The sequence below is a fragment of the Plutella xylostella genome, chromosome 5 (genome assembly GCF_932276165.1).
Source record: "Plutella xylostella chromosome 5, ilPluXylo3.1, whole genome shotgun sequence".
Taxonomy (NCBI): domain Eukaryota; kingdom Metazoa; phylum Arthropoda; class Insecta; order Lepidoptera; family Plutellidae; genus Plutella; species Plutella xylostella.
In genome coordinates, this window is record NC_063985.1 from 10,207,193 (window position 1) to 10,232,898 (window position 25,706).

Here is a 25,706-nt window from a genome sequence, read left to right on the forward strand (position 1 = left end):
AACATCCAATAATAATTTAATAAATGTACAATCTTCTCCTGATGAATCCGTTAACTACGTTAACGACTTTTTTTCCTCCGTTGGGAAAAAACTTGCAGAAGATAGCTTCTCTACTATTCCAACACAATTTCATACACAAAATTGTCTGAACACAAGTGCTCATCAACTTTCCTCTTTTGTTCTTTTGGAGGCAGATGACCAGGAAGTGGAGAGGATTCTAATGAATCTAAAACCCAATAGTGCCCCAGGATGGGATGGTGTTCCGACTAAGTTTCTAAAGTTGGCAAAACACTTAGTTGTCCCAATCATTAGTCACTTGGCTAATCTCTGCTTCCGAACCGGAGTTTTTCCGTCATACCTTAAAAAATCTATAGTTACTCCAGTGCACAAGGGTGGCAAGACAGACGATGTCAACAATTATAGGCCAATTTCTGTTTTAACATCCAATTCCAAAATTATTGAAAAACTTATAAATGTACGACTTTTAGAGTATCTACAAAAATTTAACATATTATCAAACTCGCAATATGGCTTCAGGCAAGGTAGGTCGACAGAGGATGCAATATTATCACTCACATCTTTGATTACTGAGCAACTAGACCAAGGGAATAAGTGCTTAACGGTTTTCCTTGACTTAAAAAAAGCTTTTGACACTATCTGTCTCTCTACTCTTGTGCAGAAATTGGAAACCATAGGAATAAGAGGCCTTCCACTCCAGCTTTTTAGTGACTATTTAGGATGTCGAACCCAATGCGTCAAAATAGCAAATCATACGAGCAGGGACGCGTCCATAACATTTGGCGTTCCCCAGGGAAGTGTGTTGGGCCCCACATTATTTTTAATATACATAAATGATCTGACAAATTTGAAAATAAATAATGGACATATTTTTTCGTATGCGGATGATACTGCAATTGTGCTAAGTGGTACCTCTTGGGACTCTGTTTTTTCAAATGCTGAAACTACTTTGTGTACTGTGTCTACATGGTTAAAAAACAATTATCTTACACTTAATACAAGTAAGACAAACTATATCTGTTTTAGTATTAATAAAGCCACTCAACCGAGCCATAACTTGAAACTTAAAATTCATCACTGTGATGTCAAAACAAATTGTAACTGCGAAATTATTGAAAGAGTAGCTTACACAAAATATCTGGGAGTGATCATAGATCAACGACTATCGTGGCATATGCACATAGAATACGTAAATGAGAGGATAAGGAAACTGGTTTGGATCTTCAAGACATTACGGCATGTTGCATCAAATAAATTAATTAAACAGATTTACCTAACATTAGCTCAGTCCGTAATAAGTTATTGTATAACAATATGGGGTGGTGCGACACAAAGTAAATTTCTTGAAGTCGAAAGGGGTCAGCGCTATCTGCTCAAAGTTATCCACTTCAAGAAACGTATTTTTTCCACAGAGGAACTTTACAAACTGTGTGAACTACTTTCTATACGTAAAATATATATACTAAGTACAATTTGAAAACAACACAAAAATGTAACATTTAACCCTTTACTATTAAATCGAAGGAGAAAAGGAAAAGTAGTATCTCAACCCTTCAGAAGAGCTGAGTTTGCCAAGAGACAGTTCTGCACGCAAAGTGGTTACATGTATAATAAAATAAGTACATTACTGGACATTTACCAAAACACATCACGTGAATGTAAAATAAAAGTTACTGACTGGCTAAAGACACAAAATTATGCAGATACTGAAGAAATCCTTAAATATATATCATAAAAATCTAAAATGCAAGTATTGGACATACTCATTCATCTATTTACATACACAACACGACCCCCACCCACACACACACACACACACACACACACACACACACACACACACACACACACACACACACACACACACACACACACACACACACACACACACACACACACACACACACACACACACACACACACACACACACACACACACACACACACACACACACACACACACACACACACACACACACACACACACACACACACACACACACACACACACACACACACACACACACACACACACAACTATAAGTACCTAACTTAGCATCTACAAAGTTCGCGGACGTTGTGGAACATTTCCTAACTATTGTTCTAGAAGCTTCCAGACTCTTGTAGACTATTGCATCCATACTAATCTTTCTAGAACATTCTCGAAACTACTGGAAAGTGATGGAATGTTCCAGAACCTTCGCGAGTGATCTACGCTATTTATCGATTGTCGCGAACATTACTCCCGCCGCAGCTCTTGTAGCTGAACTATCCGCGGTCGCGACATCTTCGTCAATGGGCAGCTCCTCGATCACCCCCATGGTAGGCGCCCGCAGGATTCATGACGTCTCCTTGCTGCTGAGAATCTCGCACATACTTCTCCATCCATCGTGCCCAACACTTGTCCGTTAATCTCTTGTCTATGAGATCCAGTCTTCTAACTGCCAAGTCACACTTGCTGTTGGACACTACTTTCCACAGCAGTTCGGTCTCTCCCGCCGGTAAACCCTTTGGTTTTTCCGCCAGAAACGGCAGCGCATGCCGATCTATTTCACTATCTGGCGGACTATCGAATTCTTGGGAGAGATTAACCCTTTCCCTGGCACTCACACTCATCGCACGATTCTTTAGACTACGATCTTTGGCCGTGTCTATGGATGGTGTGTGTGCTCCGATGACTTCAGCTGGGGGCGGCAGTGTAGGCCCCTTACTTTCAACACTGACTGGCTCACTTGTCGATGTGACACTATTTACAGGAGCCACTATATTTCCCTGCAGCGGTTTGTTCCGCTGTGGGTCCCGCCGGTTTTCACCGGCGATTATGTCTTCCGCAGGTTCAGGCGGGAGAAGGCAGGGCAAGGCTTCCACCAGAGGTTGGCTGACGACGACATTTCCCGCAGGTTCAGGCGGGACTTGGCACATGGCGACGTTTTGCGATGCTCGTGCGAGTGTACTTCTCCGAACCTGTGCTTGTCTAAACTCTTCTTCTAGTGCGGCAACCTTGGCTTCAGCCAATTTAGCTTTTAATTCTTCTTCCTCAGCTTTAGCTTTAGCTGCAGCTATTGCCACCAGAGCGTCAGCTTTAGCCATCTCTTTTTGTTGCTCAAGAAGTTCCAAGCGGGCTTGTAATTCTCTGCGCCATGTTCGAGAATCAATGTGGCGCGATAAACTTGATGGATGTGAAGTTCCGTTCTTCGACGATCTAGACTCGTAGACACTTCCTTCTATTTGCTCCTCTTCCGAGTCCTCCTCTAGCGCGGCGACCTTGGCTGCAGCCAATTGAACATCAAGCATAGCTGCCTCCGTTTTAGCTATGGCCGCCTCTTTTCGTCGCTCGAGAAGTTCCAAGCGAGCCTGGGCCAATTCTCTTCGCCGTGCACGAGAAGCAGTGGAGCGCGACGAACATAGAAGACATGATCTTTCCTGATTTGTCGATGTTGACTCGACACTATCTAATACTATTGCAGCGCTGACTGCGGCGGCGGGGGCAACGGCAGTTGTGACACCGGCAACGACTATAGGGCAGGGTGGCAACAATGGAGGGGACAGCGTCTCCGTCGTCGGCTCTGACGGCGGTTGTGGACCTGGTGTACCTCCTGTGGTTGCACCCAATGCCGATGCGTACTCCGTTGCATCTTCAGACCTCGTCGTGGAGACGGCAGATTTCTCGTCCGTAGTCCTCTTCACTGCGTACGACTTCTGAGACCTCGTTACAGGCATCTTCTTTTCTTCCAATCCGGATGCACGAATGACCATAAATGTAAGGTCACTTCACGAACGACTACGAATGCCGGCTCATCTATAACTATCCGGCTCGAAGGACCATAAATGTGAGCCCCTTCGACACGACTCACAACTAACACGAATGCCGGATGGTACTATTCTTAAAAGAAAACACCAGTATTACTATCACTATACACTTCGAGGATCTCTGGAGATGTCCACTATTCGAGCTTTCTATTAGAACTGAACTGTTCGACTGTTGCTATTAAACTGAACTTAATGTGCGCCGGACACCTCGCTTTATATAGGCCGGCGAGCGATCTTCCCGAAAGTTCCAGAGATACCCGAGGTCACACTATTTATTATTATTATTACTAAGTAGGTATAAACATTTCATTCTTATCTAGTAACTATAAGTACCTAACTTAGCATCTAGAAAGTTCGCGGACGTTGTGGAACATTTCCTAACTATTGTTCTAGAAGCTTCCAGACTCTTGTAGACTATTGCATCCATACTAATCTTTCTAGAACATTATCGAAACTACTGGAAAGTGATGGAATGTTCCAGAACCTTCGCGAGTGATCTACGCTATTTATCGATTGTCGCGAACAATATTTGAATTTAAAAACTACTAACAGTTCAGTGTAGTGCAGTGGTCTTAAACGCTTTTTGGTCCATAATCCATAATTAATTTGTAATTAGACAAAACAAATAAAGTAAATTGTTATTTATAAATTTTATTATGTAGTCTGAGCCTATCTGAAACCTAGTTAAACATTGTGAGATATGGCGTTTCGACTTTCTCCGTGTTCGGCATCATAAGGGTCACAGTGACAGTTAAATAAAGTCCATTTTTCTCTCCACCTTTAGTTTGCAAGGTGCGGGTGCCTATATAAATAGAGTGAGTCGCCCGCGCGCCTCAGTTGGTTTTTGATTTTTGAAGTGAACACTTCGGCAAAATGGCTCAATGTAGCCACGGTTCTCGTCGGCTTCGCTCCGACGGGGAAAAATATAATATTGAATTTGCGGAGTCCTCGCTGCCGGGAGCTGTAGCGTGATGAGGACCAGGCGGCGCGGGGCCTGCCGGCTGCTGCGCACGCAGCCATTGCTGAGGATTTCGCAACGAAGGTTTGAGTTGATAAGCCGTGAGTAAAATGCTATTATTTACTGCTTTTAAAAGCTCAGCCACTGGTCATAATGCTCCGGCGCTTGGGGTTTTTATCCCACGCAGTAGGGTCCGATTCAATAGTCGTGGTGATGATTGATCACATATTCCGGTCCTACTAGTGGCGCTTGAGCTAGATACTTACATTAATGACCGCTTTAAGTAAAGCATATGTTAATTTTATACAGGAAAAAATTATAAAAATATATTTTTCTACCCTCAATTTCTAATATTTTTAGAAAACAGTTGATAAAAACTTTGCTATTACAATAATGCACTTGATTATAGCTTATGTAAGGCTTTACAAACAGGAGCTTTCCAGGACCGTCATAGGATTTTTTACAGGAAGCACGTGGCTCCGAGTTTCAGTATGTTGGGACATTGTGGCATGTGCGGCGAGTAATGTGATCCGCCGGTACCTACCCGCTGAGGGTAGGCAGGCCGATTCGGTGAAATTGAAGTTTCGTGTAACCTGCACCCGGCCCTGTGCTCCCGCGCTGGCCGCCGTCTCGTGCCACCTGCATCGCAGCGTACACCCGGCCCTGCGCTCCTGCCCTGGCCACCGGTTCGTGCCACCTGCATCGCAGCATACACCCGGCCCTGTGCTCCTGCGCTGGCCGCCGTCTCGTGCCACCTGCATCGCAGCGTACACCCGGTCCTGGCCCTGGCCACCGGTTTGTGGTACCTGCATCGCTGCATAGACCCAGCCATGCACTCCTGCCCTGGCGGCTGTACACCTGGTCCTGGCCCTGGCCACCGTTTTGTGCCACCTGCATCGCAGCGTAGACCCAGCCATGCACTCCTGCCCTGGCGGCTGTGTTGTCCCACCTGCATCGCTGCGCACACCTGGCACTCCTGTTCTGGTTGCCAGATCCAAACGCCCCCTGTCTGGGAAGAGATTTTATGCTCAGCGGAAACGCCTGCACTATTGCTAGCACGGTCATCATCATCATCAGCCATCATTATGAGTGACTTATTTAGAAGGTATCGAGTAACGTGCGCTATTCATCAGTGATTTTGGCATATGCAGACGAACGTTTACTGCCAAGGTTGGTCATGTTAGCCATACAAGGGCACACCAACGAAGCCTGAGTAACCACCTGCAGTCGCCGTAGCCACATCGGCATGGATGACGACAAATCGGGTAACGTGCACCGCTTCTAAAAGTGTTATAGCACTTCAATTTGATGACTCCGCTGAGGTAGGGTATTCTATTAAAGCAGCTTTCTTCTGAACTGCCCAAAGTAACCTGTAGACTGCTCCGGGGGATAGTTGTGCAATCAATTTTTTATTTCGATGTCTCTGCTAAAGAAACTGTCTAATGCAGCTTTTGTTCTAAACTGCCTAAAGATCATTGAATGGTGACGCACGGTAAGTACAGATGCGTTACTCTATACTGATGAGAAACGAACGAACGAGAGCTGTCGTGCAATCGGCACGTTTAATACATACAAACAGATATAGCGGCTCGCGCCGCAGTGCACTGAAAGTTCGTTTTTCGTCATATAAAGTGACCCCTAAGACACTATCTTAAGTGTCATGACACATCGGCAGATTCCAGCTTTGAGTCTTTTCTTTTCTCGGCTGTGAGCAAAGTGAATCCCACCGGCGAGTGTTCAACCTAAAAGCACTGAGCTAATTCCTGATTTCGTGAAAGTCTCTTTTGCTATACCATACCGCTTCACAAGTTACCGAATTTATTATGATCCTACTGTCGGGTGATCATGATCGGAGTGTCATCGCGGTTTCTGAGTGGCACCATATTAGCTGTCTTCCTTATGTCCCAGTGGATTGTGAGTGTGTATCCGAGCTCTTTGTTGAAAAATGCGTGAACCTCCTACGCAGCAGCTGTCTACTAGTTGTGTATCGAATAAATCGAGTAACGGTGCTCTTGCACGAGACGACTACCTTTTGGTAAAATTATAACTTCCACTATTCTGGGAACATGCATATACCTACTGTGTACTGTGTATCACATCACGTGTAGCCGCAGCCCTACTCAATGTACGGAGCTAGATAATAAACAATGGCAGTCGTCATTAAATTTCTATGAATTTCGAAGGTCATCATTTGGAGCACAATCCAAAGTGTGAAAGTACCTATTCATGCCTAAACGGCTTCTCTAATATAAATGTATTTTTAATTCGATTCTGGCGCAAACGTTTCATAACTATTTTTCAACACTGTATCTGCTGAAACTACTTAGACTGACTGGTTAAGATGCAGACGTGCCGTTTTCACAATTCCATTTTGAGTAATCCTCAACTGTTTTATGGATCTTTCAGTTAGTTACGTAACAAGTTACCAAGTAAAAAATTACTTGTGTCATGCTCGTACTCGCATCTCATTTAGGAGCTCTCTGGCCTCTAGCTGAAGGCTAGAACTGGTATATATATCTACTAGGCTAGTACATAGTTATAACCGGGCAGCGGTGACGTGGCAGCTGCTTGATTTATTAGAGTTTGCTGAAAACTTTCTAAATAAGTAATAATGATTAGTCATTATATTAACTCTTTGCAGTTCTTTCAGGATGCAATACCAGGTCGCTGAAGTAGGTAACCTTCCTTAGCTGGACAACAACAACAACAAGCGTTTTTGTTTTAAAGAATGTCACAGTTTTTCGCCGTTCCACTGTCATATCGATGTCCAAGGACTTTTTCTTGGGTATAGCTAACTACCTAAGTTTACCTATAGATAGCCGCAAGCTATCTGCTGTTGGCGAACTGTCAGTTCTGATTGATAAGTCAGGCTCGAGGTGGCTCGTCCACCTGTCCATGTTCCCGCCACCATGATTGTTGCTTCCACAGATTAGAGAGTCTATGTTGGCTGTCGTTGCATCAGGTCTGATCAGGTACAACTAACATCTTTACGTACCATCTTTATTTAATCGAGCTATTTTATTTTGTTTTATCTAGGTTGACTTAATGGTTTCAAAATCGAACCTACAACAATGTAAGTAGGTACCTACCTACGTACCTTTGAAGTTGCAACAAGGCGAAGCCTTAAGGTTTTGGCCGAGACCTGCCCTTAGTGTTGACGAACATACCTAAAGGTGACCTTGTTAATGTTTTTCATATGAAGTACTGAACATTTTACTTATCCTGGTGGCATGACTGATCATTTACTTAACCAGTTAAGACATGTTAGCCGGGTTTCATTTATCAACTATTATAATTGTTATTGTTGTGTTAATCAATCTTTATTAATTGATGTCATCTACCAAGGAATGCTGCCAGAGCTCATAATATTCACACATGATGATACAGAATGATAGTAGCCCACAAAATGGGTGCAAAGGCTTATAAAATAACTTTCCTTCCTAGTAGGACTGCACAGGAACTCGTTAACCGCCGAGTTAGTTAGAATACAAAATTAGACTGTGTGTTACTTGTCAATCTAGAATATGAATGTAGTGACCTGCATCATGTTTTGAAAAACTGAATACTTAGTTATCCGCCCGTGTCACAGCCTTCATCTAATATTTTCCAGTAGCTGATGAGGCTGAGATATTTAGTAAAATTATCTTCCCTTCAAGCACCACTCCTCGTTCCAAGGACTAGATGCCGCGCCAGGTGTTGCAGGCCGTGTCGTCGTACGGGGCTGACTGAGCAGGTCCTCGAGGCTCCAGGGTCGGCTGCTGCATTTCTGAGGTCAGTCCAGAATTACATACCCTAGTCAGCATGTGCTGACCTGAGCCCCAGCGGCCTGGATCGATATTCTACATTTTACAGCTTTTAAATATTGTTGCAAAGTATTTCACTGGTTCCATCCATTCGGCTAGTGTATGTTAAAAATATTGCCTTGACAATAACAAGATTTTGATCAATAATTACTTATTAGTATTGCTTTCGAAGAGGCACTGTGTGTATCCATATGTATAAATACCTACCTATATGTATAGGTACATACCTTCCATAACTTTCTGACAAGTCAGGAATAATAAGGAAGTACTTAAAAAAGTCTTATGTATACTTATACCTTTCTTTTTAGTATATCTATTACCTAGAAATCTATGCATTATAAATTTATAGATTCAAATATTTATCTACTGATATACTCATCAGTAGCTTATGGGTCACAGTTGGTTTTCTCTCCACCATGCGATAATAAACACATCTCACAATGTTTAACTAGGTTTCAGATAGGCTCAGACTACATAATAGACGCATTTTTCCTGAAATAAAAATGACATATTATGTATCTAGCCTATCTGAAACCTAGTCATTTCTGCATGGTGATATTACAACTGAGGCGCGCGGGCGACTCACTCTATTTATATAGGCACCCGCACCTTGCAAACTAAAGGTGGAGAGAAAAATGGACTTTATTTAACTGTCACTGTGACCCTTATGATGCCGAACACGGAGAAAGTCGAAACGCCATATCTCACTATGTTTAACTAGGTTTCAGATAGGCTAGATACATAATATGTCATTTTTATTTCAGGAAAAATGCGTCTATTATTGAACAAATGAGGGATGCTTTATCTAAGTATCTACATAATCTGCCTATAAAAATAACAAAAGTCGTTTTTTCCAAAAAATATGATAGTTCCGTTCGGTCAAGAACAAGCGTTCACACAAGTTAGATACAGAAAGGCGACGGGTAACAATCCTTTGGTTTGTCCGACAAACTCGTTAAAAGTTGTGAAGACAACGAGAGGACACGACAACATCTGCCGACTGGGCCGAGACGCCACGCTAAGTACCCCCGCGCCAGGGCTGCCACAGCTTGTCGAAAATATATGCTGAGGTTTTGTTTAAGTGTTAGGTAACCTAGCTTGCCAGATTCATGTATAGGTATGTAGTTAGATTGTTTAATTGTTTGCAAAGTTACACCTAGAACATATTATGGGCGCTGCCAAGGGTTTAATCTATCCCTGATCTAATGAATCACAGTGTTTGTTGGGTGATTCATCAGAAATGCTTACTGAAAAATAACTGATGAAAATCAGTCCTGTAAACGCTGAAGATGCCCTAAATCACTGAAACAGCTGAGTCACTTAATTTATGGAAGCAAAGGTCGGAGTAGCGGCGGCGTGCCATAGAGTCCTTGGTGCAATCCGCAGGTTGAATTATTCGGTCGAAGCTTGTATAATACTTACCTCTAGGTACATGTTCACCTTCACCGAGTGCAATTTTTATAATTGTTTCTCTGGGTAATGTAAGTGGTATAGTACCTACGTAGCTAAATCTCTGTGTTTAAAAGCTAATGTACTTGGGTATGCAGATGTCTACGTAGATTCTTATATAACCATCCGTTATATCATTTTGAAATGTCTAGGTATGTCCCAGAAACTAAATCAATAGGAACCTACCTAATGTGCGTATTCCATACAATATCGCGTTTGAGCCACAGTTAAAATTATAAATAACCGGCGCTCCCACTAACTACCCCAGTATCCGTTAAGAGGATTCACAAAGCTGTAAATTGCGGGCTCGAAGCATTTACGAGGCGAGCCTTTGTGCGTTACAAGTACGTACTATGGGCATTGGGCAATGCAGCTTTACAAAAATGCAACTTGCGCTACACCCTGGCTCGTGTCAAACCGCCACAAAGTGCCTTTTTAGTTTTAGTTGTTTAAGTTCTAACAAGTTCTAAATGAAATGCGCGTCTGCTAGTTTCAGTTTCACTCATGTGTAGTAGTTATACTTATGTGTAGCACTTTAGATAGTTCGGAAAAGGTAGGAGTAGGACCTACACCTACCTCTACCTATTATAATAATATATCTACTTACGGTCTTCGTCACCATACATACTCACCATAGAATAGAAAAAATTGTCTTGTCGCAAAAATTTATAAATACTTACTGTGTTACTACTAACCTTCATTCTCAACTTATATTTTTTTTTATTGTATAGCATAAGATGAAAGAGACTAATCCCTACGACACAGGGAATCCTAGTGTAGGGGTTAGGGATATTATAACACTGATTCAATGTTTGGCTATCAATAAAGATATTTGTATTTGTATAGATATTGCTTACTAATGAAAATTAAATGAGTTGGTGGACCTTCCTGGACTTTTGTTTAATTATGTACTAGCGTAATAAGCAGAAACATAAAGGACAAATAAATTTAATAACGTAACCGTTGCCAAATCCGCAGTCAGCGCGTTTAAAGGCTACAAAAAATACACTCATGCGTAGACTTCTTTGTTTTACGTTGTTCTCACTGCAGGGCGCCCGCGCTGGCCAGCGAAAAAAGCGCTACAAAAACATCGCTAACCGCCAAACGTTAATAAATTCTTCGGATTGGGGTTGGGGGAAAAAGCGCACAAAAACGCAGCGCCGCAGCGCCCGCTGACTGCTGGCCGCTGGCCGGGTGGCGGCGCGTGTTTTGAAACTATACAAGGCCAGAACGCACCCATAGTGTACTGGCACTGTATAGTTTCAAGTGAAAAAAAAAATATTTTACTTGAAAATATACACGATTTGTGCGTACTAATCGCGTATACTTTCAAGTTGGGATTTACTGAATCGTTCTTGAAAATATACATTGCTATTACGCACATTGCTTGATTGGCGTACTTGTCGCATTTAATTTATACCTACATGCTGATTCTGATTTACTTAACGATTTCGGTAAATGTAGGTACATTACTACAATTTACTTGTTCTGCCTGTCATACATATAGAATGTTAATAAATAAAGATGAACAAGCTCTAATTTGATTGATTAATTGGTATTTATATCAATCATACTTGCAAGTAAGAATACTAATATCTTATTATTTATATGAATTAAGAGTAATACCTACTACACTCACCAGCAATGAAAAAGTTCCAGTGACGATATATAGCTCCTGAACGGAAAAGACTATCTTAATGACGCCGTCGGCAATATTAAAGTACATTTAATTTGTACAAAATGTAAAAATGTACCTACAAAGTTAAATGTTCAATAACTGTTTTTTTTTTATTTATTAATTAAGTATGTACCTACCAGATGTAATCTCATCAGATCTAAAGTATATCCCTAATTAGCAAGTAAGCATTTAACTTTTGTAATTTATATATGCTTCTAATAGGCACTTTTAAATTAGATAAATAATCAACGACGGGTCCTGGTCCTCATAGCACAGGGAATCCTAGTTTGAGGACCAAGGTTTCAACAATTTGTATGTGTCTTTGTTGGTTTTCAAATAAACGAATTTTTATTTTTATTTTATTTTTAATTTAACAGCGCATAAATATATTATTATAACCAACTAAAAACGTAAATTTTGATAAAATTCTAAATTAAATGTTTTAAAAAATGGGGTCATTTGGTGTTGACTTTTTGCTAGTTGGACTTATTCATTGCTCGTGAGTGTAGTAGGTATTACTCTATACAGGTATTACAGATATTTTTTTCATTAAGTTTATTTCACCGTAATTGTCTTTTATGAATGGTTCTACGCCCTCTTCTGAGATCACTTTTACTTTTTACAAAAGTTCTACAGTTTAGTTTAAATCTATTTACTTTTTAACTGTACGATGTAAACAAAAACACGTTACGAAAACAATTCCAAGTGCGGAATGATGATGCAATGTTTAGAAAGCAATAGACTTATTACTATTTCGCATGAAAGAAAGAGAGAGCGACAATTCAAAATGACTACCAGGTAACTAATCAAGTATAGTTTCAAGTGCTCGCATTGCCGCTTGGCACTTGAAAATATACACGATTAGTACGCAGTGGCAACTGCTGCAGTATATTTTCAAGCCATAATTTTGGACTAACTTACTTGAAAATATACGCGATTAGTGCGTAATGGCCTTGTATACTTTCAAGTAAATTATGGCAACATTTTAATTTGAAAATATACGCGAGCAGTCCCAACCTCTGCGTTCTGGCCTTGTATAGTTTCAAAACACGCGGTGGCGGCATTTCCTACAACACAGACTAGGAATAGGAAGGTATACCTAACAACTTACATATCTAAGTATAACTAGCTATAGTGGGTAGATAAGTACATATATAGTATCTGTTAAACACTATAATAGCATAGACTAGTAATACCTACTCAATAGGTAACTTCCAAGAGGTAGGTTCAGTAGATCTCTAACTTTAATAATTAGGTATGAGCTATCGTATAAATTAGTGTTACCGAGTATAATTTTTCAAATCGCAGCTTTATCGCATCGTTGGGAGTTGAGTCTTAACTTTAATAAGAGCTGTCAATGGAGTTCTTGCGAAGTTATCTCGACGGCTTTGGATCAGATTAACGTCAGGTTACTTCGCACTCATTTCCTACGGCAAAGGGATGATTGGCGTTCAGGGAAATTGACTAGTGAGGATTTTGCATTTTAAACTTTACACCTTCTCGTTAAGAAACTGCATTATCTATGTAATCCGTAAAAAATACGAGTATGAAATAATTAGAAGGGAGTGGTGTAAGTTGCCTCCAATTTATTTTGAAAATTTGTTCTTTAGAACTAAATGAAACGTATGAGAATCGGACCTTAGCTGTACCTATAGAGTATAGACAAAGGCTAGTTTTGGTGGTCCTACTCTAGTATTTGATCTATTTATCTATTGCTTCTGTAAAATTACTGTTTTCAAGTTTATATAGTATCTACCTATTGTATATATGTATAGTGAAAAAAGAAAACGAAATCTATTTTAATTAAATACATTATTTTATTTATTAACAAAGTTATCCGTGTATATCTAATTAAAATTACATAAACTTACCACAAATTATGTTTAAAATTATACAACTCGAAATAAAACATTACATTGATCTAGTCAGAAAATCACACCTTATGCCAGGAATTCAAAATCAGTACATTCTTCCTTCATCTCACTCTAGAGATGCTTATACCCAACCTCCCAAACTCGTCATGTCATAATATGCAGTAGTTCTACCAAAGATGTACATTTATTGGTATAAAAATGTCAATAATAATACAAACAATGATAAATTACTCTAAAATACCTGTTATAACTAATGTCTCACGCACATAATATATACGTTGTTAAACCTAAAACAAATGTTCATTGGCAATAAGTAAAATTTACACATTTCAAAAATCACTCGACTGAGCACTTCAATACTGTCCACCGACTCTCAGTCACACATAAACCATACCTAAAAATTAAGCTAACACAGCAGGTACCTAAAACAAGCTTACACAAAACTCAGTCGCATTAAAATCCATAAAACGTTTCGTCAAATCCTCGTCAAGTTTACTCGGTTATCTTCACTAGTTCGTATATCGCTTCTCCCTTCAGCTGGGGCAGGCTTGAGACCTTCGCTAGAGAGGTATCAAGATACTTGTTGTACACCGCCTTGTATTTAGACGTTTCGGCGCTGATGACGATGACGGCGATCTTCCTCATGATTGGCTGGATATGTGCGAAGGTGTAGCCGGAGTAGTACACGAGGGTGGGCGTCCAGATGTCTGGCAGCTTCTTGGAGGACAGCAGGTGGAGGGAGAGGCAGATGGCGGCCGCCGCCAGCTCCGAGGGCCGGTAGTGCGACATGTTGTAGTCCACGAGGCACAGGTCCACGAGGTACTTGGCCAGGTGGTGGTTCTTGGACGAGCCGTGCGCCGCCTTGATGAACCTGGAAATTTTAATATTTGTAGGTATTAGTTGATGAAATAAATAGCTAATTGTCTGTCTAATGTGGGTCTTTCGGTTAGAAAGTGCGTTAGGTATTAACTGAGACAGAATGTGCCCACTTCTTCATTTCGAATCGATAACAATGGCAGTTCTGAAGTTGCCCTCGGTTCCGCTCTGGTTTGCATTTGAGAGAAGATATTGAGGCAGTTGGTATCTCACGTACGCCTATGCAAAATCTATTTACGAATCTAGAAACGCTTCACTTGAGATATTTATAGCTAGTTAGAATTGTGACCTATACATAATCCTTCAAAACCTACCTCCTCAAGAAGCTGAGCGGGATGGGCCGGGCGAGGCAGAAGCCGAGCTTGCACATGATCTCCCTCTCGCAGCGGAACACGTCCTGCTTGCTGTACGCGTTGTCGGTCACGTACACGAAGTCGCCCACGTCCGGCGCGTAGATCTCCTCGTACTTGCTCGCTATGAACATGGCTGTTACACCGACTAGTTGCAGCTCGTTGCGCTGCACGTTCGGGACCGCCTGGAGAGGGACGAAGGTTGTAAGTAAGGGTGGTTTAGGAGCTGAACTCAAGTCTCTCTGAGAGTTGGTTCCAAGTGGCTACCATCTGAGCACTTGTGCAAAAGGTTGGTATTGAAGCCTCGCCAGATATTTCAGTGAGTGTTCTGGTTTATCAGGGCGTGACTAAGTTTTGCGACGCGCTCACTTACATTGCGCGGCCTTCAGATCGAGCGCGACGGAGAACTTTTGTTAGATCTTGGTGTACGCTTTGCGTCCCGTACTAGGCTAGCAGATAAGTAGTCAGTTGCTAGCTACCCTGCTGCTGCTAAAGCTATTAAGAACAACAACAAGTAGCCTACCTGTAGATACCGGTCGATGATGCCGACGGTGAGCTGGAAGGTCTCCAGCAGCAGCGAGAACTGCCGCTGCACCTCCACCAGCCAGTCCATCAGCGTCGCGCGCATCTTGCCCGTGATCACCGACTGTGAAGGATTGTTGTTATGTGAGTTATTGCGCAACTTCGTGTATTGTAAACGACACCACTAAACCACACCTGTGGTGTCGTTCACAATTTTTTTTAGGTAGGTAACCACACCACCGTAACTTTGTTCTAATAGAAAACATAATGTTAATTTTAAATTATTTGTCGCGCAATGCTTTGCGTAAGTACCTACATCATAAGAAGTATTTCAAATTAATCAAAACTGACGCGAGGGAATGTTGGATATGTCTCAAATCATGGGCATATAAAGTATGGGCATTATGTAACTCCACATAAAATATGGCTTTGCAGGATGTACTGCATTAACCACAAAAGTAGGATGGTATAAGATCCTCACCTGGTTTTTAAGGTAGTCTTCACCCACAGGGTACTTCTCTTCTAGCTCAATCAGGTAGCGGTAGATGTCCTTGATATACATGGACATGAGCAGCGGACTGCTGTTGTCTCCTGCATCAATGTCTTCAATGTCACTGGGCAGCGAGGAGCATTCATCATCAGTTGAGGCGTCGGACTCCAGAGATAGCATCTGCAGAGTTTGTGTCTGCTCCTTGATGATGGGTTTCAGAGTTGATTCCCTTGTTTCATCCGGCTTCACTTCTTTCACTGATGAAAGTTTGCTAGACTTCTTTGAGTCCTTCTTGAAGATGATTTCATTGTTTCTGTTGCCAGAAATCTCTTTGAAGGCTGCCTGTAATGGGGATAAAAGTAGAAATGTTAAACTTGGTTTTATGAGGAACTTAATTATGATTATGAGCATAGAATAAATTACAAATGTATGAGTATTACACATGGTATTATTGGATTATCAGCTGATCAATATTAAGGTCATTACACATTTATCCAAAGTTTGCTGTTTATCATTACATTCCCAAGAGTCCCCGAATAATAATGAATACCTTAGAGCGGGCAGCAGCCTTGGCAGCGAGGTTGGCGGTGCTCTCCTCCCGTCTCAGTGGGGGTCGGGAGGACGGCTGGATGACCGGCTTGGTGGCGCGCCCCGTGTCCACCTTCGACTGGACATGGCTGTAGTTGGTGTTGCTGTGAATTGGATAATGAGGTTGCTTTAACAAAAAAAATGCATACTACAATATGATAATATTTTAAAGATGACTGTGTATACTCTACTCTATAAGTAAAGTTCTACCTGAATTAAAATGACAACATATCCAGTAAATAGCAGGGCAGTAATTGTACTTAATCATGTATAAAGAAAACATCTTAAATGATATGCATAATAATTGGCCATCTAGATAAAATACAGCCAAAAATACCACACATCATACAATAAAAAAATAAAGAGGGTAGACAAGACCAACAAAGAATAAGACGTTAATTTGGCAAATCTCTCACCATTTCGCAGCAGCGCGGGTCAGGGTGGCCTTCTTCTCGAACTCGGCCGTCGCATACGCCACCTTCCCCACGGCCACATCACGCTGAGCCTGCACATTGCTGTTCACTTCCCCGAGCGCCCCGCGGACAGACAGGCCCTGCTTCTTCACCGGCAGAGCCAGGTTACTCTTGCCCTTGTTCGCGTAAATGTTCTCCTGGTCCTGGATCTGCACCTGATATATGATACGATCGTGTTTATAACAACAGCTGAACACACGTAAACGACGCCATTGTAAATTACAAAAATATTATTTCTTATTCTTACCGTTCTGTGCCTGCGCATCTGGATCTCCATTTCTGTTTGTGCTAGTTATTCCTTCTGTTAATACGATTTAGCTAACTCAGAGAGTCAGCACGTTAATTTATTGCAGCTATTTTTAAATTATTTCTGGCGGAGCTGCCGTTACCTTCTTCACGAAACTTGACTCGAAAATAACGGAAAAATTTGAATCCGACAGATGGGATGGATGGAGTTTGTTTTGTTTATGGAATAACTAGTCTGTGTGTCAATCCATATGTTTGAATGTTTGTGATCTGTGATTGGAGTAGGTGGGACCCTAGTGGGACCATGAATCCTAACTTAATATTATAAATGCGAAAGTAACTGTGTCTGTCTATCTGTCTGTTACTCTTTCAAGCTAAAACTACCGAACGGATTTGAATGAAATTTTGTATACATATGGTCTAGCTAGACCCTGAGAAAGAACATAGGCTACTTTTTAACCCGGAATTCTCACGGGAAAACTTTTTAAGGCGACGCGAAGCTCGCGGGAACAGCTAGTAGCAAATATAAACTCTAAAGCTGCGTACAGACCGAGCCAACGATTATCCCAACGATGGATATTTATCATACATAATACAGGGCAGATCGAAGATCAACGAAACCCGTTCGTTGGGCCGGTCTCTACGCAGCTTAATTTTTTCCTTATTTTTCGCATATCGTTTTGTGCTCTATGGCTTTTACTCTGTGTTTATTGTCAATTAACTGTCACTATGACAGCTGAGTTATGAAGTTGTGTTGACATCTGTCAAATTTGACAGTATTTGATTTTAATGGGTTCTGCCCCCGTATTTTGTAACTCCGAGTGGGGTTGGTTGGTATAAAATGGCTGACAACTTAGAGCATTATTAATTAATAACTTTTTACTGACTTATCTGATTTCACAACTGTTTATGTTGAATGTGAGGATATATTGGTAGGCTTCTTGCATATTTCTTTCACTAAGATTTTTGATGTTTTCGGTTAATAAGTCTCTAAGTTGATACCAATTATCACCGGTTGCTAACTCTCAAAAAGTTACAAAATACGGGGGCTGAAAAGTGGTGCTTTTTGCGGCGTGGATCTTATTTATTGCCTATTTACCGGAATAAAAACGCTTCTCTCTATACACGAGACAGGCTTTGAATAGTAACCACGAATTTTCTCAGAGGTAAACACCTAAGCTAATATCTCTCCTTCCTATTCCTATACTCCTCAATCCAATTTGGTTAATTCGATTATTTATCTTGCAGCATTTGTTACGATGGTGCAGAAGGGTCCACGACCGTTGGTGCTGTGCGGTCCGTCGGGGTCGGGCAAGAGTACGCTTCTGAAGATGCTGCTGAAGGAGTTCCCGGACCGCTTCGGGTTCAGCGTGTCGCACACGACGCGGCAGCCGCGGCCGGGGGAGAAGCACGGCGTGCACTACCACTACACCAGCAAGGAGGAGATGCAGGCCGCCATCCAGCGCGGGGAGTTCCTCGAGACCGCCACCTTCAGCGGCAACATGTATGGCACCAGGTGAGTCTGCACTGGGTTAACTACTATATGACCATGTGCTTGTTGTTATATTGGCGATGTGCCAAAGTTCATTGTTCTTATTTTTGAGGCAATGTTTACAGCTCATGTGGAGAAAGATGCTATTTATAAGTTAGCAGTATGTTTATTTACAAAATGGGACCAAGCATTGACCTTCTTCCTGTTGTGTGAATGTGGAATTTCAGCTTATTCATGTTTCTAATTTGTAGACATGGAAAGATCTAAATGCACAATATATTCCTCAGAAACGCTGTCATGTTTAAAACACAAAGCCTCAAATCAAGAAAAAAAAACTTATTAAATATCCAGTCCTAAGATTCTTAATAAAATTATTTCCAGCAAGAGAGCAGTAGAAGATGTCCGCCGCACCGGCAAGATCTGCGTCCTGGACATTGAGATTGAGGGTGTGAAGCAAGTGAAGCAAACCGACCTGGAGCCACTGCTGGTGTTCGTGATGCCACCCTCTGTGGAGGAGCTCGAGCGACGCCTGCGAGCACGGAACACAGAAAACAAAGCTGCCCTACAGAAGAGATTGGAAACTGCCCGCAAGGAAATTGAATTTGGTGAGATTTTTATAACTTCTTATTTAATCTAAAGTTTTGAGTAGAATTCCGGAACAAAAGTAGCACATAACTGGGGGAATTGAGAAAAGTTGTTATTTGGTTCAGTAGTTTTTGAGTTTATTTTTTTCTAACAACACAACAATAACAAATTTTAGCATAAATAAGGGCCACTGGTAAACTGTATTGTAAAAAGTTCATTAAGATTGGATTTTGTGATGTAATTAGTTCATACTCAGCAGTAGATGGTCATGGCAGAAATGTTACATAATAACAATTGTTTTTTTTTATTACAGTAAGTAAATATAACAATGGTTATGTAAAGCAGTTTTCATGCTCATGTTATCACATTCCAGGTCAAATGCCAGGAAACTTCCACATTGTCATCTTGAATGATAATTTGGATAAAGCATATTCGGAACTACGCGATTTTATTGCACAGAACTTTGAAGATAAAAATGAAGGTATATTTTGATTTTTGTTTTATATCAGTCTTTGGAGTTTTTTTTATTGTATGCATTTTGAAAGTTTAATGTTATACAATATGTAACAGCAGCATTGTTGATCCCCTAATAAATAAAACCTACTACTCGAAACAATAAATGCATTGCCAGTTTTCACTAACAACTCCTAACCAACTATGGAAACCCATTACAAAAAATGGTGTGTGATGTTCACTCCAAAATTTCCAGGCTCCCAATCAGACGTCTGCCCCGAGCAGTGAGCAGTGAGGCTGATGCATGCAGCATGACCCAGTGTCCACACTCTCTCCGTTCACCCCAATACAAGGAGAAATATATTATAGCATTCACATGAATCACATAAGATGAGCGACATTCCAAGAATCTATTCAAAGTTAATCTACATGATTATTGATTAGTTGAATCCTGATAGAGAGAATATGATTTGCAAATATTGATGACTCCACTATATTTTTGTAACTAATATTAATTAATTCAGCTATGGTTAACTTTGAATAATTCAAGTTCATGTGATTGTTATAATCAATTGAATTCTAATTTAAGTATTTGAATGGCTATGCAACTACATTACTAAATATGATTCAATATTTTTCTAAGCATTGTTGTAGTCAATTCACAATGAGCCTATGCTATGTAATAAATAGATTTTTATCTATAATTTTCTGGAGCCTATCCATAACTTTGAGAGTGTCAATGATGGCAAAAAAATAAGTAAGTACAAAACTTTGTTTATATTATGGTACATCCTTATTAATTCAATGTGAATTGACTAATTTGTGAATTATTTATTGTAACACTAGATATAGGAATGTCAGTTAAGTTACCTTGAAGTCGGTAAGGTAGATTTATTGCAGTATCTCATACTTACCTCATTTATTATAGGCACATTCTAGGATTTGTTCCGCTAGCAAGAAAGGAGAACAAAACAAAAATGCATTTTGTAAGAAAATTATGTGTCTTCAAGGAAAGTTACTTTTGTCGAATATAACCACAATCTAACTATAAAAGTGTAGTAATTTGTCTACATGCCTCTCGTAGGAAGCAACGTCTTACCAAATAGCAATTACAACAGTAACTATAGTTATTGTTGATGACGCTCACACTGAGCAAGTTATCACCATGTTATAGCTAGTAGACATGCACATAGGATGATAACACTGCCTGCCTCTGAACTTCAAAGTTATTTAACTTATTATGCGCTTGCACAAAACAGGCGTAAAATAGTTTTCACACTTCACTACAGTACCAGTCCAGGCTTAGCTTCTACATACAAACAGTAGTACCTAATGGATAGTAAATAAGTAGAAAGCTTGTTGTCACTAGCTGGTACGTACATGGCTATTTTTAATAAATCTCGATGTTTGGCTAAGCCCTTACGTTTAAAGAGTAAAACTCTTATAGGTGTCGTAGTATAGTGCCGTTCAAATAGTCATAGCACCCATAGCAGCTAATGCATAATTATTTTGATGTTATTGTTGTTATTACCTACCATAGGTAGGTTTAACGTAGGGTGTGTAGAACTAAAGTGTTCGTGTCTTTACATATTTTATGGACCTATACTTACCTTGTATTTCTCGGTGTTAGTCTGTTGGCTAAAATGCATTATAAAATTATAATTGCTTATAAACTTTTAACAAAGCTTGTCCTCATCCATGTTAGACTCTGGGAGTGTAAATACACTCAATATGCTGCATAGTCTATGGCATTAGTGGCCAGGTGGCCAGTTATGAGTCTAAAAGAAAAAAATATTGGATCCCAAAATTTGTGCCAAAATTACGATAAAAGTACCTACAAGAAACCTACTCTCATAAATATTCCCTGATTTGGCCAGAGTAATAGTGATGAAAATATTTCGACCACAAATGATAGGAATAAAATACTTAATTAATTATGTCTTTCTGTACTACGTGACATCATCTATACTACACTTTAAACACCTTAACTAAATAAGTACTTACACATTCATCTAATGTCTACATAATTAAAACTATTATTTTTTTCTAGTTTTCCGTGGATTTTGAAGTGACGACGAATGGTTATCATTAGGTGCCTGTGCCTGCCTACCCAGTTAGAAACACCTATGTTGGATGTATATTATTTAGGTACCTACTCTTTGTGAAGCTTATTTACTTATACTAACTGTAAAGTTTTCTAAATCATTCCATACAAAATCAACCTGACAACAATTCTGTACCTAAGAACCTATCTGTAACATTTGATACAAATTTACCGAATTCTAAAATTAATATATCTCTACAATATTTATGGCCCTTTTCTATTTATGTATTTAATAATTAGTTAATTTTATATTTCCGAGCTACTAAGTAGTTATAATTATAAACAATGTGTAATTGTTGTCGATGTCAAATAAACGTTTAAATTCCCAGTTTAGTGTTTTATTGTGTACCCCTAAAACCAAGTAAATTTTGTACTATGCCAAACTCAATTACCATCCAGTGTACAATTAAATTACATATCGATCGATATAATCTTTCTAACTATGCAAAATCTAGAATTTAAATAGCAAAGCATACCTACCTACTTGCTACTCCCGAAAAGGTGTATGATTTCATAGGCAATAGTCAGTATTATGTTCAGGTAGGTTAGTAAAAAGCAAATTAACTTATTGAGTTATTTATTTTACTATCAAATGTTAACAATAGCTCAATACAAACCTTTCATAATCATTGTAGGGAATAGACATTATAATTATTATTATCGTAAAGATATCAATTTCGAAATTTGCAAATATCAAACACAAATTATTCTTGACAGTTTTAAAGCAAAAAGCTTAATAATATAACTTAAATAATATTGAATACATTTTAATTGAATTGTCACAAGTGCTTATACAGTGAAGGTGCTACTAAACCTTATCTAAACATAATATCCTATCAATAACAATTGTCATCATACCACAATTTAGAGACATCCATTGAAAATAGCAGATTTGATTTTAGACTATAACAATAGCAGTTACAATGTTAACCCACTGACAGACACTGGCTGCATTTGACGTCCGCCACACTTTTTGAAAAAAATCACAACGTCGAATGCAGTCCCCACTCTTTTTCTAATTATTTCAACAACGGTCAATGCAGTCCTGTTTTACCTAGAGTTTGTATGAAGACCATCTTGTTGTGCTTTATTTGGCTGGATTTCAAAGTTAAATGTGCACCCAGAGTACCTTTTTTCACACAGCAATAAGTTTTCATACAGAAAATATTGTGCACTCACACGCACACAACGGTCATCGACGTCGTGTTTTCTTTACTGCGCCTAGGCAGTGTGCCGGCATGTGCACCAGCAAACCATCACTCAACTCCCATACAAAAATGTTGTGCGTTTTTATGAGTTTCACCGTTAATCTAGTGTCCATCAATGTGTTAACTAGACTACCTACTTCTTCATCTTTAATTTACTAGTCCACTTGCAAGATTAGTTCTGGGTAGTCCAGGATAGAAATAAAGAAATTTAACATAACCAAGATCTAACTAACTCTGGCTACAGCAATTATGCCATTATATTATGATATTGTTAAAATATCAAAACACAGAATTTCGGAACAAGATCATAAGAATATTATGTCCATAACATTGAAGCAAATATTCAAATCTTTACATGATTAAATTACAGTACAATGCTACTGTCTTTGTCCCACCTATCACGGTGAGAGTGGGGAGGGGTGTTCTCACAGTCACCACCAACTACTCCAGCTTTAGTCAAGTTTTTCAGTGACACTGTGTTATTACCAGACATGGGTAAAGGTGGTTTAGTCACAGTCAGGGACTTCAGTCTTGGAATGTGGGAAACTCGTTTCTGCATCTTTGCCACCCCATTTTCAGATTTAGGATCAATCAATGTGTTAGCTGATTTGGACCTAATGTGGGTTGCATCACCTTTGTTTTTCATACAAGATAAAGGTGTTCTGGAGCCATTGTTAGCAACAGATTTAGACTTTTTGGGTGTGTCATTTATTTTGGTTGAAGATTCATCTTCATAAATAAGCAGTCCTTCAGGGTTATTATCAGTTTTTGAGCTTGCCTGGCGAAGTTCAGCATTAGTACTCTGTAGCACCTTGATCAAGGTGTCATCTGACATTTCTTCAACATTGTCCTCACTTGATTCTTCATCTATTTTAGGAACTACAATTGGAGTTCTGTCAATGCCTACAGAGGGTGATCTTGGGTCATTTTCAAGGACCCTAAACTTCATTATTGCTTTCTGTTCCATGATGCCATTCTGTTCAGAGTCCTCATTTTGAACTGTCTCATTGTTATCTTCTACATAGTCAAAATTAGTTTCTAGTAATTGAGTGGGTTTATCAACACTTTGATTAGAAATATCTTTTTCAATTGAATCATTTGATGCGGTGGATGAGCCTAATGGAGCATCAGGTTTGAGGGAATCATCAAGCGTCAAGTCAAAGAATCCATCACATAAATTCCTTGGGACCACCATGTCTGCCACTACCCTTTCTTCGGCATGATCTAGTACATCTCCATCATTCTCTAAACAGGGACTCCCAAATGCCCCATCAACCTGCTGGCGAATGTTCTGCTCTTCACCACTTACATCATCAGCAGATACTACAATGGGTGTCCTTTCAAAGTCTTGAGTAGGAGATCGAGGGTCGTATGACTGCAGATGATTCTTGATAACAGCAGATAAAATTGGATTGTTATGAATGAGCTTTTCTTCACCTTTTGTTCCTTCAAATGTCTTCCGCAAGTCAACATTTTTTGTTATGTTATGCTTTGTGCCATTGTTGTTCTGAAAATAAATTAAGAGCTACCATTAGTAAAATATTATCTTTTGATAGAATTCATGGAGATATGTACATGATGGCATCTTGTATTAAGGAAGGAAGCATCAGTGTACAACCTTACTAAATAGGTGTTGGTGGTTCATGTAGGTACAGGGGACCAACCGTTGGTCGGTTCGGTTGGCGGTATTTTCATTTTGGTACAACTTACTTGTAAGGGTGTCCGCGTTATTTCTGGTGTAGGAGATCGAGGGTCTGAACTGGGACAGACGTCGGGTATGTGTGGTTGAGTATCAGCAGTTTCATTGCTGGCCTTGCTAGTATTGCTTCCCATGGCGTCGCAACCACTCTAAGATATCCTATCAATAAACTAGTTATAGTAACGAAAAACACATCAAACCGCTGCTACTTATGTGTTCGTGTGATAAAAAGGATTAGAAACACAGTTTTTATAAAATAAAAGTTGCACCACAAAACTCAAAACATTTTCAACGGCCAAAACTGTCATATTGAAATTCCAAGTTTAAAAATGAAAGACAAAAAAAACGCGCGCTGTCAGAACAAACATACCACAGAAAAAAAAACTCCTATTCATATTCATGATCCAACTTTGTGTGGGCATCGGACATTTGTGAGATTTGTGAATGTTGAATGATTATTTCGATTCTAGATAAGTTATGTTCCTTGGTTGTAAAACTGTAGACAGCAGCTCAGCGGTATCATTATAAACAAGTCGTGTGAGGCGATGGTAATGTGGCCTCATCATCAGTTTTTCTCGACCGTGGAGCATGAATGAGTGAAAGATTAATATTCTCAACCTATTCAACGATGATACGATACGACTGTGTTCATTCCATAGACTTAGAATATACTAGTTCGTTTAGGTTTCAGACGTCCGAGAGCGATCTGGCACGAACTGTCCCAAAAGACCGTGCACACTATCAGTCGCGGCTGACAGCCGTTAGCCGCGTCCGCTAGTGTGTCGGTACATTTAATATATTATTCTGAGCTTTTGTAGTATAGAAAATGTTAACGCTGATTCCGTGGGAGAAAGGCCGCTGTCTACTGTGGGACGCTACTTGCGTGTGCACATTTGCACAATCACACTTAGCGGCCACCACAGTGACAGCGGGCGCTGCCGCGGAGTCAGCGGCGAGGGCAAAAACCTTGAAGTACTCAAATCTTTTGCCTTCATTCATCTTTGTCCCTCTGGCCATAGAGACCACCGGC

The 25,706-nt window shown here is 40.0% G+C and overlaps 3 protein-coding genes across 4 annotated transcripts; 1 reads left to right on the plus strand and 2 right to left on the minus strand.

The window, feature by feature from the left end:
• Positions 1 to 13,513: 13,513 nt before the first annotated feature.
• LOC105387126 (G2/mitotic-specific cyclin-B) lies at positions 13,514 to 17,321 on the minus strand. The gene is made up of 7 exons (XM_011557811.3): positions 17,137 to 17,321; positions 16,833 to 17,044; positions 16,379 to 16,520; positions 15,820 to 16,170; positions 15,340 to 15,462; positions 14,781 to 15,001; positions 13,514 to 14,461 (listed from the first exon to the last, which is right to left on the minus strand). The coding sequence occupies exons 1-7, from the start codon at positions 17,164 to 17,166 to the stop codon at positions 14,083 to 14,085; spliced, it is 1,458 nt and encodes a 485-aa protein (XP_011556113.3). The 5' UTR covers positions 17,167 to 17,321; the 3' UTR covers positions 13,514 to 14,082.
• Positions 17,322 to 18,179: 858 nt separating this feature from the next.
• LOC105387125 (guanylate kinase) lies at positions 18,180 to 22,097 on the plus strand. Of its 2 annotated transcripts, none has more exons than XM_011557809.3 (5): positions 18,180 to 18,301; positions 18,384 to 18,651; positions 19,009 to 19,232; positions 19,586 to 19,693; positions 19,922 to 22,097. In XM_011557809.3, the coding sequence occupies exons 2-5, from the start codon at positions 18,395 to 18,397 to the stop codon at positions 19,951 to 19,953; spliced, it is 621 nt and encodes a 206-aa protein (XP_011556111.2). In that variant the 5' UTR covers positions 18,180 to 18,301; positions 18,384 to 18,394; the 3' UTR covers positions 19,954 to 22,097. The 2 variants fall into 2 exon arrangements, with proteins under 2 accessions (XP_011556111.2, XP_011556112.2); XM_011557810.3 differs by having other exon boundaries at positions 21,716 to 22,097.
• A 1,222-nt stretch (positions 22,098 to 23,319) lies between these two features.
• LOC105387124 lies at positions 23,320 to 24,996 on the minus strand. The gene is made up of 2 exons (XM_038112436.2): positions 24,688 to 24,996; positions 23,320 to 24,484 (listed from the first exon to the last, which is right to left on the minus strand). The coding sequence occupies exons 1-2, from the start codon at positions 24,808 to 24,810 to the stop codon at positions 23,342 to 23,344; spliced, it is 1,266 nt and encodes a 421-aa protein (XP_037968364.1). The 5' UTR covers positions 24,811 to 24,996; the 3' UTR covers positions 23,320 to 23,341.
• Positions 24,997 to 25,706: the final 710 nt, after the last annotated feature.

Bases quoted from the DNA above. Each gene is read 5' to 3' on its own strand.
- LOC105387125 (XM_011557809.3), top strand. From the start codon at position 18,395: ATGGTGCAGAAGGGTCCACGACCGTTGGTGCTGTGCGGTCCGTCGGGG. The intron at 18,652-19,008 runs GTGAGTCTGCAC...AATTATTTCCAG, and splicing joins GGCAACATGTATGGCACCAG to CAAGAGAGCAGTAGAAGATG. The intron at 19,233-19,585 runs GTGAGATTTTTA...ATCACATTCCAG, and splicing joins CCGCAAGGAAATTGAATTTG to GTCAAATGCCAGGAAACTTC.
- LOC105387126 (XM_011557811.3), bottom strand. From the start codon at position 17,166: ATGGAGATCCAGATGCGCAGGCACAGAACG. The intron at 15,463-15,819 runs GTGAGGATCTTA...AATCCTTCACAG, and splicing joins AAGACTACCTTAAAAACCAG to TCGGTGATCACGGGCAAGAT. The intron at 14,462-14,780 runs GTAGGTTTTGAA...TAAAATTTCCAG, and splicing joins CCGCTCAGCTTCTTGAGGAG to GTTCATCAAGGCGGCGCACG.
- LOC105387124 (XM_038112436.2), bottom strand. From the start codon at position 24,810: ATGGGAAGCAATACTAGCAAGGCCAGCAATGAAACTGCTGATACTCAA. The intron at 24,485-24,687 runs GTAAGTTGTACC...ATTTATTTTCAG, and splicing joins TAACGCGGACACCCTTACAA to AACAACAATGGCACAAAGCA.